The 13,719-nt window shown below is 52.8% G+C and overlaps 7 protein-coding genes across 7 annotated transcripts; 4 read left to right on the top strand and 3 right to left on the bottom strand.

Moving 5' to 3' along the window:
* Positions 1-248: 248 nt before the first annotated feature.
* On the bottom strand, positions 249-1,004 carry J4E92_004649 (uncharacterized protein; the record flags this gene model as incomplete). Its single annotated transcript, XM_051496038.1, has 1 exon — positions 249-1,004. The coding sequence occupies one exon, from the start codon at positions 1,002-1,004 to the stop codon at positions 249-251; it is 756 nt and encodes a 251-aa protein (XP_051353878.1).
* Positions 1,005-1,439: 435 nt separating this feature from the next.
* J4E92_004648 (uncharacterized protein) lies at positions 1,440-3,018 on the bottom strand (the record flags this gene model as incomplete). Its single annotated transcript, XM_051496037.1, has 2 exons — positions 1,440-2,319; positions 2,372-3,018. 2 exons carry the CDS (start codon positions 3,016-3,018, stop codon positions 1,440-1,442), a joined length of 1,527 nt encoding a protein of 508 aa, XP_051353877.1.
* Positions 3,019-3,351: 333 nt separating this feature from the next.
* Positions 3,352-4,166, top strand: J4E92_004647 (uncharacterized protein; the record flags this gene model as incomplete). Its single annotated transcript, XM_051496036.1, has 2 exons — positions 3,352-3,553; positions 3,604-4,166. The coding sequence occupies 2 exons, from the start codon at positions 3,352-3,354 to the stop codon at positions 4,164-4,166; spliced, it is 765 nt and encodes a 254-aa protein (XP_051353876.1).
* A 124-nt stretch (positions 4,167-4,290) lies between these two features.
* Positions 4,291-4,717, bottom strand: J4E92_004646 (uncharacterized protein; the record flags this gene model as incomplete). The annotated part of the gene is made up of 3 exons (XM_051496035.1): positions 4,291-4,458; positions 4,548-4,616; positions 4,670-4,717. 3 exons carry the CDS (start codon positions 4,715-4,717, stop codon positions 4,291-4,293), a joined length of 285 nt encoding a protein of 94 aa, XP_051353875.1.
* Positions 4,718-5,153: 436 nt separating this feature from the next.
* Positions 5,154-7,533, top strand: J4E92_004645 (uncharacterized protein; the record flags this gene model as incomplete). Its single annotated transcript, XM_051496034.1, has 4 exons — positions 5,154-5,343; positions 5,390-5,521; positions 5,577-5,690; positions 5,738-7,533. The coding sequence occupies 4 exons, from the start codon at positions 5,154-5,156 to the stop codon at positions 7,531-7,533; spliced, it is 2,232 nt and encodes a 743-aa protein (XP_051353874.1).
* A 572-nt stretch (positions 7,534-8,105) lies between these two features.
* J4E92_004644 (uncharacterized protein) lies at positions 8,106-8,474 on the top strand (the record flags this gene model as incomplete). The annotated part of the gene is made up of 2 exons (XM_051496033.1): positions 8,106-8,193; positions 8,326-8,474. 2 exons carry the CDS (start codon positions 8,106-8,108, stop codon positions 8,472-8,474), a joined length of 237 nt encoding a protein of 78 aa, XP_051353873.1.
* Positions 8,475-9,405: 931 nt separating this feature from the next.
* On the top strand, positions 9,406-12,663 carry J4E92_004643 (uncharacterized protein; the record flags this gene model as incomplete). Its single annotated transcript, XM_051496032.1, has 8 exons — positions 9,406-9,496; positions 9,548-9,635; positions 9,689-9,702; positions 9,759-9,802; positions 9,852-10,141; positions 10,188-10,522; positions 10,569-12,511; positions 12,562-12,663. 8 exons carry the CDS (start codon positions 9,406-9,408, stop codon positions 12,661-12,663), a joined length of 2,907 nt encoding a protein of 968 aa, XP_051353872.1.
* Positions 12,664-13,719: the final 1,056 nt, after the last annotated feature.

Genomic DNA, 13,719 nt, shown 5'->3' with positions numbered 1-13,719 from the left:
CATTTATGTGTGCGCAAATTCATCTCTAATCTACCGTACTGCTCAGAATCAACCATAAGAAGCGAATTATAAATCGTAAAATGGATTTGTACACATGTAATCAGGTCCCCTTGGAAGAAGAAGTATCGTTAACACGGGAGCTCAGGGAGAGTACGTTGACTATGCCTATCATAATCTATCTGCAGCATTGGGTAATATTGATCAGCTTACAATTCTTGGGACAACGTATCAATAAACCATCTAAGACATTAGACATCCATCTTCCTCCTAATCCCCAACGTCTTCACAAAATCCTTCTTCACCTTCTTCGTCGGCCTAGACACCGAGAACTTCACGTTCAGCGACTCTCGCGACAATTCAGACTCCGGCGAACATCTCTTCGCCCCCTTGAAGACAGCGCGCGCGATCTCCGCATCTTCCGCATCCTCTACTTCCTTCGTTGACGCAAGAGTAGCCGCGGCACATTTCGCATCCATCCCTTCTCTCCGTGCATTCGCCGCTCTAATCTCATCCAACGCATCAGCGACAGCAACCTCAACCTTCGCATCCTCAATCTTCCGTTCCAGCGTCTCCATATTCGCTTTCTCGTCGCCTCCTTCAAGTCCCTCAGCCTCAAGACGGTTTAAGCGCTGCTCTTCGGTATCTTTGGCGCGCTCATCATCTCTCCACGCTTCGTATTGTCTCTTTGCCCCGCTCACGATTTTGTAGTCCATGTTCTTGGGGTCGGTTTCGATGATGATTTGTGCGGCGCAGTTAGGACATTTACAATGCAGTGTGACGATCTTTACGCCGAGGTAGGTCTCAGGCGAGATGTGTTTTGGGCTGTTGCGGAAGACTTTGCCTTTGGTGGTGTAGTGGCCGCAGGAGAGGCAGCGCATGCTGCGGAAGGGGCAGGCGAAGTTTACGACGGTGCGGGTAGGGGGTGAGGATTTCTTTGAGCGCACTAGCTTTGCTGGGTCAAAGTCGGCAGGATAGTACTTCTGAACAGTCTTGCGTTCGGCCATTTTGGTGAGGCGGAGAGGGGGTTGAGGGATACGTGGGTGGTTGTGGTGGTGGGAGGTTCGTGAAGGTGTAGCCGGGAGATATTCGCGGTGTGTTGTACTGGAAAATATTGGGAAGGATATTAGAATAAGAAGGGGACTGGGTCTGCATATGAAGGGTGATGAGTACGTGGGCGTTGATGGTACGTACCATGGGCGAGTGACGAACTTCTACCCAATGACAAGGACCGAGTTGCATCGACTCGACTTGCTGCCGGCGACAGTAGAGCAACGCTCATAGGTTGCCCACACTTTGACTGCGGTTGATGAAGACAAAGGACTGTGTTCTTCGAGTTATGTCAACCGTAACACACCCTGGCGGATACATCACACTCACATAATCAATACATCAAGGTAAAACGCAGCGAACACCTCCACGCTATGCCGTAACAAGCCAATCTATTGGGAAAACAACAGAGCTACCATGGTCTTCGTAGCCTGAAAAGCGCCCCTAGTTCGAACAAGAGAAGCAAAAGTTTGGGGTATCTTCTTAAACGCCGCACCACCACCGTCTGCCTCGGACCATACTTGGGGAAAGGCGGCCTCTACACTGAGGTTTGACTCCGCTTCGCCTGTCCAATCGAAGCTAATTTGCCAGTTGAGCTTCAGGAGGACGTGTTTGTCTTGCAGAATTAGGACATCACGACCCAAGTTCCTGCTCAGGTCTTTGCGTGTGACAGTCGTCGCGGGCTTACTTTGCTGCCGTGACTGAGCGTTCTCGGTGTCCTCTGCGGTCCGGCCTACGAGTAGTTGCGTAAACGCAGTCTCGCACTTATGCCAGTGTTGTGCCCGCTTCTTCGCAATCTCCCAGTACGAGTCCATAGCCCAAGACGCATTGCCGAGATCTCTTTCTTGCGCTTTCGACCGGATGAATGTACCCAACTCACGTTCAGCCCACGGCGAGATTCGTAGAAGTTGCATTTCGATAATCTCGCTCGCTAAGGCGTCGATGGTAATCGAAACCTGAGCTGTGAGCAGCTTCTGTGGACCTGCAATGTCGATGGTATGCTGCTGGTGGACCCGCCGTGATGTGGGGGATATCTTGCCGCGGGGCAGGCTGAGTTGTGTGGAGAAGTTGAGTGATGTGAACATTTGGAGGTATGGCAAGGGATCCGCGAGTTCGACTGGGCGATGCGATGGGACAGGCTTTTCCTCTTGTTTCGGCCGTGGTGGAGGAACGGAGAGGGCGGCGAATGGTAGGAACGAACAGAGCAGACTTGATACTGGTGGTGGCTTCTCTAACTCTGTTTCAGTACCGCTGATGTCGAATATGAACTTCCTAGACTTATGTCAGTCACTGTTTGGTTATCATATGAGGCCGCTGTACTCACTTCAGACTTTCGCGCTCTGGAGACTGCAGAGAATCCTCAGGCCCGCGGCGCTGCTCCTTAAAGACTTCTTCGATGCATCTTGACACCTGAGACTCCAACTCTTCTACCTCACGTTGTAGACGCGCCTTTTCCTGTTTCCTTCTCTCAATTTCTGCATCTGGAGGCTGCCTCTTCTGCACCACTTCTTGAGTTATCTCTTCGGTTATGTCTTCCACAGGGCCATCTTCTACCGTCCCTGTGAAATCGTCTGATTGTACCGCTGGCGCTCTCGAACTCGGTGGAGGTTGTTTGACGGGATCTTTGACGCGCGGGGGACGCTTGCTTGGTGATGAGAAGATCATCGTTCGCCGCGGCTGCTTCGATGCTGCGCGGTTGTTCTGTGATGGTGTCCCTGGGAGTTCTGGCAGGTCGCTCTCGCTGGGTAGTTCCACTTCGATCTCTTCCCTTCCTCCGGAGCCATTTCTGGCTGCTACAGGTCGGTTTGGGTTGCGCTTTGGAGATGCGGAGAGAAGATTCGGGTAGTTGCGCGCAAGACTGGCTTTGGTAGGCGATGCAAAAGACGGTCGTCGCGGAGGTTTCCTCAGAGGACTGGACGCTTGTTCGGTGGGCGAGCTGGTCCTCCTCCGTTTCGCCGGTGGTTCGTTCATGATGTTCGCATGTGAAGCTTTCGCAAGGTTTTCGATTTCGGCGCGTATTTGGGGCGCTCTCGTGGTAGTAATATGTCCGGAGTTGGGATGGATGTGCAGGTGGGGTATGCGACGATAACAGTGAATGCGACGCGTCGGCGCGCGTTGTTGCCCTGTCGGCGTTCGCTGCAGCCTTTGCCGACGTTCGGAAAGGCGGCGCAAAATGACGTCGAACCGTCAATCGTTACTTTCAATCAGCTGCGAATTGGCAATCGACGACAGTGGCTAACTTCGACATGTCATAACGGAGCGACTTGTGTGACTGTATCATCTCTTCACTATTTCTTGGGGCCAATGGAACGCATCGCATACTCTGGGCAACTGGCATTGCGCCAGGAGCTCTGCGCTTCGTGCTTGAAGACATGGCGCAGGTCGCGTGCTTCGACAGAGGCAGGGCGAATAGGGCTTCAGAACAGCAATCGGATACAGCGTCGCTACAAAGGCTATGTTGCACCAGAAGGCGAACAGGCCAGGCCTATCACCGGCTTCTATGCAGGTTGGACCCTCACCCACATCGCCAGCGGTACTCGGACTAACAAGATCCAGACATGCTGAAGAAACCGCTGTCGGAAGTACAGCCACTATCCCACACAAGGCCCGAGCCGCCAAAAGATCCACCGAAGACGCAGAAGGAAGAGACATTTGCAAAAGCCCGTATCATCTTTGGGTCTACCACGGCCTTGGAAGAACGCAAACAGGAAATCATGAAATCGTCCCAGAAAGTTGCCGGCGTACTAGTCCCTCCGCGACCCGAGGAACCAGACAACTGCTGCATGTCTGGATGCGTGAACTGTGTATGGGACATGTATCGAGATGAGATGGAAGAGTGGGCGGAGAAGAGCGCCCAAGCAAGAGCGGCAATGCAGGCACAACGGCAGGAAGGAAAGGGAACAGGCAGCATGGTGGCAGGAGACAAATCACCGAGTCATGTTGCAACGAGTATGGACGACGATGGCGGTGGCAGTGAGACGAACTGGGACACCGGGTTCGATGATGCGGAGAAAGACAAGTTGTTTGACGATATACCCGTGGGCATTCGGGAGTTTATGAGGACGGAGAAGAAGTTGAAGCAGGCGCAGAAGAAGGCGGAAGCCGCTGCGGCAGCCTGAGCCTCGAATTCGGCAATACCCATACAGTCATCCTGCCATTCAAATACCCATCCATTACATATCTTGTGATATTCCATCCTATGCCCCAAAATAACACCAATTATGCTGCGCCCTTCCATCTCGTCTAATCTTCGCCGACGTCCACGCCCTTTGCCTGAAGGTCTTTCCGCGCCTCCGCTATTTGCTGCATGAGCTCCTTGTGCGCGTCGGGTACGTCGTTGAAGGTGAAGACTCCCCAGCCGAGCTTGAAGAGAAGGTATGCGCCGAAGGTGATGAGAGCCCAGAAGGGTAGCTATGGTTTGGTTAGCGGCAGCCCAGTACAATAACAATGGAGATGGTGAAGGTAGTGGGGCTACGCGTTCAGGTAGAGCTAAGACTTACGAAAGGGACAATCTCCTCTTGGATCTTCTGAGGCAGCGGAACGACTTGGAGGAACAGTGAGAGGTAGATCTGTCACATGTTAGCATGCAATCTTGTATATGTAGAGGTAAGGGGCTGCATACGGAGGTGAGGAGCATGCCAATGCTGATGGTCTGCGTAGCGCGCGTCATGTTGGCGAATTGGTTGTTGTAAACGGGTTAAATGAGGGTCGGTGGTCGGAAGAAGTGCGGGTGAGGGCGTGATGCTCGACGTTTGTGGTGGTGAATGTACAGTGCCAGATCGCTCAATTGCCGCCAAGGGATCTGTGTCCAGGGGTCCAACGGAACCGGCCAAAGGCAAGGCCAACCGCGCGGTGGGTCGACGCTGCCGCAGGAACTCACCCCGTTTCTTTCCGCATCTGCAAAAAACAAGTGGCTGAACTATTGATTGCACTTTTTCTGGAGTTCTCCTGAAACCAATCCGACTAGTAGCCATCACCTGTACGGCGGTTCCGGACGACTGCGCGTAGCCGTTTCATCCTTGCGCAATCTCTACCGCCACTATGCACTCTTGAGCTTTGCCACGACTTTGAGCGACTGCGTTTCTTCATCTTCACACTTTTGCGATATGCCATTATCCAATGAGGAGCTTGGCGACTATATAGCGTCTTTAGAGCGCCTACTCCAAGGCAACCCTGCAGGCCAGACCGCTGTCCTCACAGGTTACGTGCATAAGCTCGATGCGTTTGCAGCAAGTGGGGACAATGAGGCCATAGAGAAGACCTTGCAGCTGTTTGGGACGGCTGTTGGCGGTCGTAGTATGTTATGCCTCTGTTCAAAGCCAACCCTGCTGACACTGTATAGAAAGATGGCAGGCCCCGTTCCGCGACAGCGGCATCCTTGCTTATGCTCTTCGTGGCGTGTCTACCGTTCGCCATGAAGATCCCGTAGCAAAGCAATACCTGAGAGTCATCGGCAACTCGGTTGCTGATAATGGTACTGTAACCTGAAGAGGCCCTCGTATGACGCAAACAGTCTGACTGGAGTCAAGATACCAACAGAGAGCTCGCCGTGAGAGAGCTCGGTGCCATCGCTGGCTGCCTTCCCTCGCCAGAACTACGCTTGACCACTTTGGCCGTACTTTTTAATCTTTGTAATGATTTTGGTGAGCAATGCCACAGGATCCTCCAGACATGCAGCTCATGCAGATAGAACCCGGCAAAGCTGCAGCGGCTGCCCTCAGACTGGATGCCACAATATGCACCTTCCTAGTACTGGATAGAATCCCGGAAGCAGCCCTGGATTACGCTACGGACCTGCTGAGCTGGACCACAAGCAACCTGAGCGACGCCCAGTTCAAAGACGAGGTTTCGCTGGAGACATTCAAGAGTCTGCTGAACGTGGCACTGCAATACGATGAAGACCATCATCTGGAGTACGTGGCCATCCTGGTACATTACCTCCAAGACCCAGAATTCCAGCAAAGGATAGCAACACCGAAACTCCTCGACGACCTTGTCACCCTAATGCTGGAGTTTGAGGCCCGATTGGAGCCAGAGGACATCGAAGCCGTCTTCCAGGAACTCGCGACAAGCAAAAACGCGGATACCACCACATCAGACGAGGCGCAGGTTCTTCTGATGGCTCAACTCATTGGGCTGCTATCTGCTGCTTCAGCAACAGATGTCTTTGCACGGAGCTTCAACGTCAGAAGTCCTGTTATCGAAAGGCTGGAAGCAAAGCTCCGCGCACCTTGGGAGAGCGCATACCCATCCACGATATGCGCTTGCGTCATGGTCGGAAATCTGGCTATGTCTGATGAGGTTTGCATAGACATGGTCAAGATCATGGAACTTCACGTTCGATTGATTGTGATTCTCAAGAAGAGCACTAAGCCTGCCCTTCTTTATGCTGCAGCTGGTTTCATGCGGCATCTTACGTTTCCAGAGGCTAACAGGGCTTTGCTTGCAGATGCCGGACTCATGGAAGCGTGTTGTCGCATGCTCGTACTGGACGATCCTTCAGTTCGAGGCGAGGCGGCAGCTATGCTGTGCAAGCTCGTCACCGGCAACTTCTACAACATCGAGAAAGTCATGTACGAGACCGTAGGGCCTGAGACAGAAGCCATCGACCCAGACATCTCAGCCGACACCGTCATTTTCTCACACATTGTGGAGCAAGCCCTCGCTCCATCCGCACCACTCCCAAGCACTACGATGAAGAACCCAATGATCGAGCTTGGCCGTACCATCGTCGCCATGTTGCGATATCTTGGACGACCCAACGCCGAAAAGGACGTTGAAGCAGTGCAAATACAGATCTTACAAGTACCCCAGATAGCCAAACCAATCGCCCAGCTTGTGCGGCAGCGCTTCTACCCCGAAGCCCGATCCGAAGGACTACTCGGCCTAGGTCTACTAGCCCAAACACTCGAAGGCGCAGCAGCAATCGCCGAAGAGATAAAAGAGGACAGCGGCCTCCTCGAAACAATCAAAGAGCACGCCAACGCAACAGAAGCAGGTCTCGCGCAGCAATCCCCATCAACAGCTAGCCGAGACCACCAAAACGCGATTGTGCTGCTCCAGGCGCTGCAGAACAATGCGGTAAGAGAACTCCAAGAAGCCGTCGGGGAAGTACTAAGGACTTCCAGACTGACCAAATGGACGCAATACTCTCGCATTAGACAATCTCTGTCTAAGCACCAAGGGCGTCGCTCTTCAGGCGACGTCAGCACACTGGGTAGCCCTGGAGGCGCCTCGCCGGGGAGAGTCAGAGAGTTGGCTCGTAGGGCTACTACGGATGCGCCTGGCATGTCGCCAGGGAGGGCTAGGGGGTCTACGCTTGCCAGTGAAACCAACTCAGACGAGCGGCCACGGACTCCTGTGAGGGTTCGGGAGGTCATTGGCGAGATTGAAGAGGTGTCTCCGAAGACAATGATCAAGGAGTCACCGGCGAGGGAACGGTTAAAGGGTAAAGGCATGAAGCGGACCAATACGGCGCCGCAATGATTTCGATGATGGTTATGTCTTATGTTTTTAGTATCTACTCTACTTCTTCTTAATAATGCACTCTCCACTTATGACAACTATAACTAGTACTGCTGTTGAAGTGATGTGATCGAATGTTGTGGTCGCCACTCCATCTAAACTACATGTTCCGAGTGAGACTCTCACCTAACACCACCTCACGCCACTTACGAACCACCATACATATCAATCAGATAACCCTCAAACGATCTCCAACAAATGGAAGAGAAGCGAAAAGCAGTGAATAAGCATTGCGGTGGCGCCTGCGAGTCCTGAGCCTCACTCCGCGGCATCAGCGTAATCAAGAGCGCTCTGATTGGCCAGACGAGCCACTCACGTGGATTCACGCGCTAGCAATCCAGGGTCCATGACATAGTATGTAGAAGAGAGCTGGGTATAAAGAAGGGCTGCCTGTCGACGTATTGAAGGGTATCTACAAGCTCAAATCTACCAATCTACACACTACTTCTCAATCTTACCTTCGATCTCGCAAACCAACAACTACAACTACATACTCAAACCCTACCATCCAACCAACCACCACAACATCCAAGATGGTTTGCTGCGGACGTAACAACGGCACCTGCGTGTGCGCTCAAGAGGCAAAGTGCTCGTGTGGAAAGCAGCCTGCTCTCCAATGCAGTATGTCGCTCCCTTCTTTCCTTCACCTTATGCCCTCTCTCCCCAGTCCGTATACCCAATATCCACCACCTACCGCCTACCACCTACCACCCATCCACCTTACACCTCGTACATATGCTAACATCTGAATAGCCTGCGACAAAGCCGCCACCGAGAACAAGCTGCCCACCGACTCCTCAGCATGCGCATGCGGAAAGCGGACAGAGGATGCGTGCAACTGCGGTCGCGCTGAGAACAACGGATCGAGCAGCCTCGAGACGGACTTCACTACTAGCAAGTAGAGAGATGGTTGTGGTGTGAGAGTCTGAGGCGTATGGGGGTTCGAGGTGGTGTGTAGCATAAGAGGGTGTTTTTGGCGTTTACATGGGACGGTCGAAGGATCGAGGGTATACCTGACATCAGTGAATGATGATTTGAAAGTTCAAACTTGTCCTATTGCGTCTTGTGTTCGTGATCGGCGCGTTGACGCGTCTTGCTTTGGATGCGCGTGTTTCTCTCGACTCATGTCTTCGCCCGGAGTATTGTCCGTACAACGTGTCTAGAGAGCACTCTCCAAGGCTTTCGTGTTTTTGAGAAGCATGTTTCGTATGATCGACGTGGCCGCTGCCTCCTCAGTGTCTATATTCCTGATCGTCATGCGTGTAGCATCTCATCGATAGCTTGCGGAGCTCGGGGGAGAGCGGCGGCACGGTCGGAGGTGTGTATACAGTAAGCTTCAAGGCTATCGCGGCTTTGCTGAAAGATGCCCTGTTCAGTACTGTCCACAATTGAATGCATGGACCTGCACTTGCCGTAAGGGTCAAGATCGCGATGTGCTCGTCCTACTTTGACTCGCACGGGCAGGAGCTACACGCTAGACCCTGTTTGCTTGGCATCCATGTGTAGAACATCCACTTATTCCCCCCGTCAGTCGTGCATGCAGAGAAACAGCTAGATAGCTTGCCGGGGTGTTGTGCGTCTTCCTTGCTCGTTCCAATTCCATGTCCTGCTCTCGATTGCGCCATAAGCCTGCAGCCAGCGTCTAGAAAGCGCTGACAGGCGCCCCTTTCGCGAACTATCGACCTCCGCTCCGCAGCGCGCACGCCGGCATAAACCCTGCCTCGAGGCCCGTACCGCACCATTCCATAGCGCACCACCACTACCGCCGCCGCATTGTCGGGCTACTTACCAGGTGGGAACCGCCCACCCACCACATCGTCTACTACCACCAGCATGGCGGCCTCGGTCACTTCCAAGATGGCAGCGAGGGCTGGTGGAGGCCTCTTCAGCCGGGAGCAGTCGGGCAACGTGCCCACGATGCGAGGTACATGACGGCATGCCCACGAACAACGGACCAAAGCTCACACGCGGACAGGACTGGTCTCATTCATCGCTGATCTGAGGAATGCTCGCGCGAGAGAACTCGAAGAGAAGCGCATCAACAAGGAATTGGCCAACATACGGTGGGTACACGCTGCCGAGTTTAAGCATGTCCGGAAGGCTAACAGTGCTGCAGGCAAAAGTTCAGAGGTATCTCTCCTTGGATACACCTCCCCCATGACCTGCTCTGACAGAACACCCCCCAGATGCTGGCCTGAACGGCTACCAGAAGAAGAAATACGTCTGCAAGGTACACACGCCACTCACCGACTCTCCCACCCCATTACTGACTCTCGCAGCTCCTCTACATATACATCCTCGGTTGGAACGTCGATTTCGGACATCTCGAAGCGGTCAACCTCATCTCCGCGACCAAGTACTCGGAAAAGCAGATCGGATACCTCGCCGTTACCCTATTCCTACACGAGGAGCACGAACTGCTACACCTGGTCGTTAACAGCATCAGGAAGGACTTGCTGGACCACAATGAGCTCAACAACTGCCTGGCGCTGCATGCGATTGCAAATGTTGGTGGAAAGGAGCTGGGAGAGGCACTAAGTGCCGAGGTTCACAGGCTTCTGATATCACCGTGAGTGGCATGAGATGGGTTTCGTGGCCAAACTGACGTTGAATAGAGCCTCCAAGGCATTCGTGAAGAAGAAGGCCGCCCTTACACTCCTGCGATTATACCGAAAACATCCTGCGATCGTACAACATGAATGGGCGGAACGAATAATATCGCTTATGGACGACCCCGATATGGGCGTAGCACTTTCCGTAACCTCGCTGGTCACGGCACTCGTTCAGGACAACACCGAGCAGTACAAGGGAAGCTACATCAAGGCAGCGAATAGGCTGAAGCGGATAGTGGTGGACAACGAGTGTGCCGAAGGCTACTTCTACTATAAGGTGCCATGTCCGTGGATACTGGTCAAGCTGCTCAAGTTGCTGCAGTACTATCCACCTCCAGGTCTGTATCACCTACAGATATTATGAACCCATACTGACAAAAACAGAGGACTCACATATCCGGAAACTGATTCGCGAAGCCCTCCAAAAGATTATGGACTCAGCGCTCGAAATGCCCAAGAACGTACAGCAGAACAACGCGCAGAACGCCGTCCTCTTCGAAGCGATCAACCTCGTAATACACCTCGACACAGAGCAAGACCTGATGGTTCAAATATCACAACGGCTGGGCAAGTTCATCGCATCTCGGGAAACCAACGTGCGGTATCTAGGACTTGAGGCCATGACGCATCTGGCAGCTCGATCAGAGAACCTCGACCCCATCAAGAAGCACCAGGCAATCATCATCGGATCGTTAAGAGACAGGGATATCAGTGTACGAAGACAAGGTCTGGACTTGCTCTACAGCATGTGTGATCCGACGAATGCGCAAGCGATCGTGAACGAACTCCTTCGATACCTACAATCTGCCGACTACGCGATACGGGAAGAGATGGTACTCAAGATTGCGATTCTTACCGAGAAGTACGCCACTGATGTTCAGTGGTACGTGGATATATCACTACGGCTAATCGCCATGGCCGGAGACCACGTTAGCGACGAAGTCTGGCAGCGAGTCATCCAGATCACGACGAACAACGAGGAGCTACAAGTGTACGCCGCGCAAACCATCCTACAATACATCAAATCGGACTGCCACGAGACGCTTGTAAAAATTGGTGGATACCTGCTCGGAGAATTCGGACACTTGATTGCGGATAGCAAAGGATGCAGCCCGATTGAGCAGTTCATGGCGTTGAGCGCAAAGATGCGAGGTTGCTCGTCGACGACACGGGCGATACTCTTGTCGTGCTACGTCAAGTACGTGAACTTGTTCCCCGAGATCAAGCCTCAGCTTCTTCAGGCTTTCCGCGCCTACAGCCACTCGCTCGACTCCGAACTCCAGCAAAGAGCATGCGAATACCTCACACTCGCGACCATGCCGACGGACGACCTACTGCGTACCGTATGCGACGAGATGCCTCCCTACCCCGAACGGACATCAGCACTGCTTTCGCGATTACACCAGAAGCACGCCACTACTAGCGACAAGCGAACGTGGGTGGTTGGTGGCAAGGATGCAAATGCGGACCTCAAAGAGTTTGGTCTTGCAAGGCAGAATACGTCTGCGGGTGTCAAGAGAAGCTTCACTGAACCGGTACCAAAGGACGCCAAGACCGGCGCGGCAAATGGCGCCAACGGTGTCGCAGCGATATCAAGTGATTTGGAGGGTCTGGATCTCAACATGGATCTGAGCAAGGCTTCCAAAGCACCAAACCTCGCAAGCGCAGCTCATCTCAGTCCCGACTGGGAGGTTGGTTACACCCGTCTCCTACTACGGTCGGAAGGCGTCCTCTACGAAGACCAGCAGATACAGATTGGTCTAAGAACTGAGTACCGCGGGCAGTTGGGCGCTCTCATTTTCTACTTCACGAACAAGTCACAGTTCTCCATGGGATCGTTCACCACGACACTCGACAATCGGTCATCGGAAACCTTGAAAACAGACATCAAGGGCTTACCCGATACCTCTATCGCGCCCGAAGGCCAAACGCAGCAAACCATCATGTTCGAATGCAAGAACGTCTTCATCGACCCACCAACCATCCGTATATCCTACCTCGCCGGAGCCTTACAAGGTCTAACACTCCAACTCCCAGTCCTTCTACACAAGTACATGGAAGGCGCCGAGCTCAGCGCAGAAGACTTCTTCAAGCGTTGGAAGCAAATCGGCGGTGCCCCGCGCGAGCACCAAAGTATCTTTGGCCTGATCAACAAGAACCGGACCATGGACTCTGATTTCGTGCAAAAGGTGGTCAAGGGCTTCAAGTGGGGTATTGTGACTGGTGTGGATCCTAATGGCAAGAACATTGTCGGCGCGACGGTGTTGCATTCGAGTGAGGGCAAGTTTGGATGCTTGTTGAGGCTGGAGCCGAACTTTGAGACGCAGGTATGTTGGTATGTGTCGAAATGGGAGAGGAAGAAGCTAACGATGGACAGATGTACCGAATTACGATTCGTGCGACCGATGAGTCGGTTCCGCCTGTTTTGGTCAAGGCTATGCAAGATCGCCTCTCGCAGGGCATCGAGGGCATGGCTTAAGTCAAGAGACTTTTGCCTTTCTACCTCTGCTACCAACGCCACCATCGCCACCAATATCCTTACACCATCACCTCCCTGATGTGTACACACCTGGAACCTTTTGTTCATATACTAATGTTTTTGTCTGGGAGACTTTGTGCAGTTGAGCGTGAGAGAGCGAAGGGAATATGTTTGATGGCTGGGCTTGGGCTGCATATGTAGCGTTCATTCTGAAGGACAAGGAGGAAAACATTGAGATATGGCGCATACCCTTGTTTCTGGCTCATGTAGCATGATTACATATATATTGGAGCGTTTTTTTGTTTCGTGGTAATCAGAGTTTGGTGTGGAGTGATGTTGATAATATGTGATGTTTGCAGAACAGCGCTCAGTTGAATGTGTCGCTTTATCCAGGGAGAAGATATGAAGACGTCGGAGTCGCGATTGCCCATGCATCATTCGCTCGTTCATGACCTTCAGCCCTTGTGATGCATAACTCGAAAAAGGGCGCAGCTGCCATCGAATCATGGTCACCCGACCATAGATGCTCCCCTCTAATATTCTCCGCCTTTACTTAGTCCCGTCGAAGAATCCCCCTAATAGATACGACTAACAGTCTCGTTTCGAAAAATTATCGAATCGTAGCCTGAAGCAAACATGGCCAGCGATTGGGTACAGAATCAAGAAGAGGGTTGGTTAGGCCGCCTCCTCGAGGGGGACTCTTGGGCTATTGCAAAGGATTCCACACTGTGGCAGCTCTACCGCACGTTTGAGGATACAATGACTCGCAAAGCCTCGGCCAAGGACTCGGCGTCCAAGACAGCTTCTCTCGTTTCCTCTGAACCAAGAGCCTGGTATGACGTCATTGGGATATATCTCACCTGCGCACAAAAGATCGCGGGCGAAGATGCTCTGAAAGCACTGGTGGATTACATTGTGGAACTGGCAAGTCTTCCCGACGCTATAAACGAGAGTCATGAAACGGTCGTCATCGATCACATAGGCTACGCCGGGGCGTCGGTGCCCATTGAGCCAGGAGAACCTCTCGTGATGGGGTATGGAGGCAAGAGACTATGG

The sequence above is a fragment of the Alternaria infectoria genome, assembly GCF_024043175.1.
Source record: "Alternaria infectoria strain BMP 0036 chromosome Unknown scaffold_6, whole genome shotgun sequence".
NCBI lineage: Eukaryota > Fungi > Ascomycota > Dothideomycetes > Pleosporales > Pleosporaceae > Alternaria > Alternaria infectoria.
Note: the sequence above shows the minus strand (reverse complement) of the source record. Positions and strands in the feature narration are given on the sequence as shown.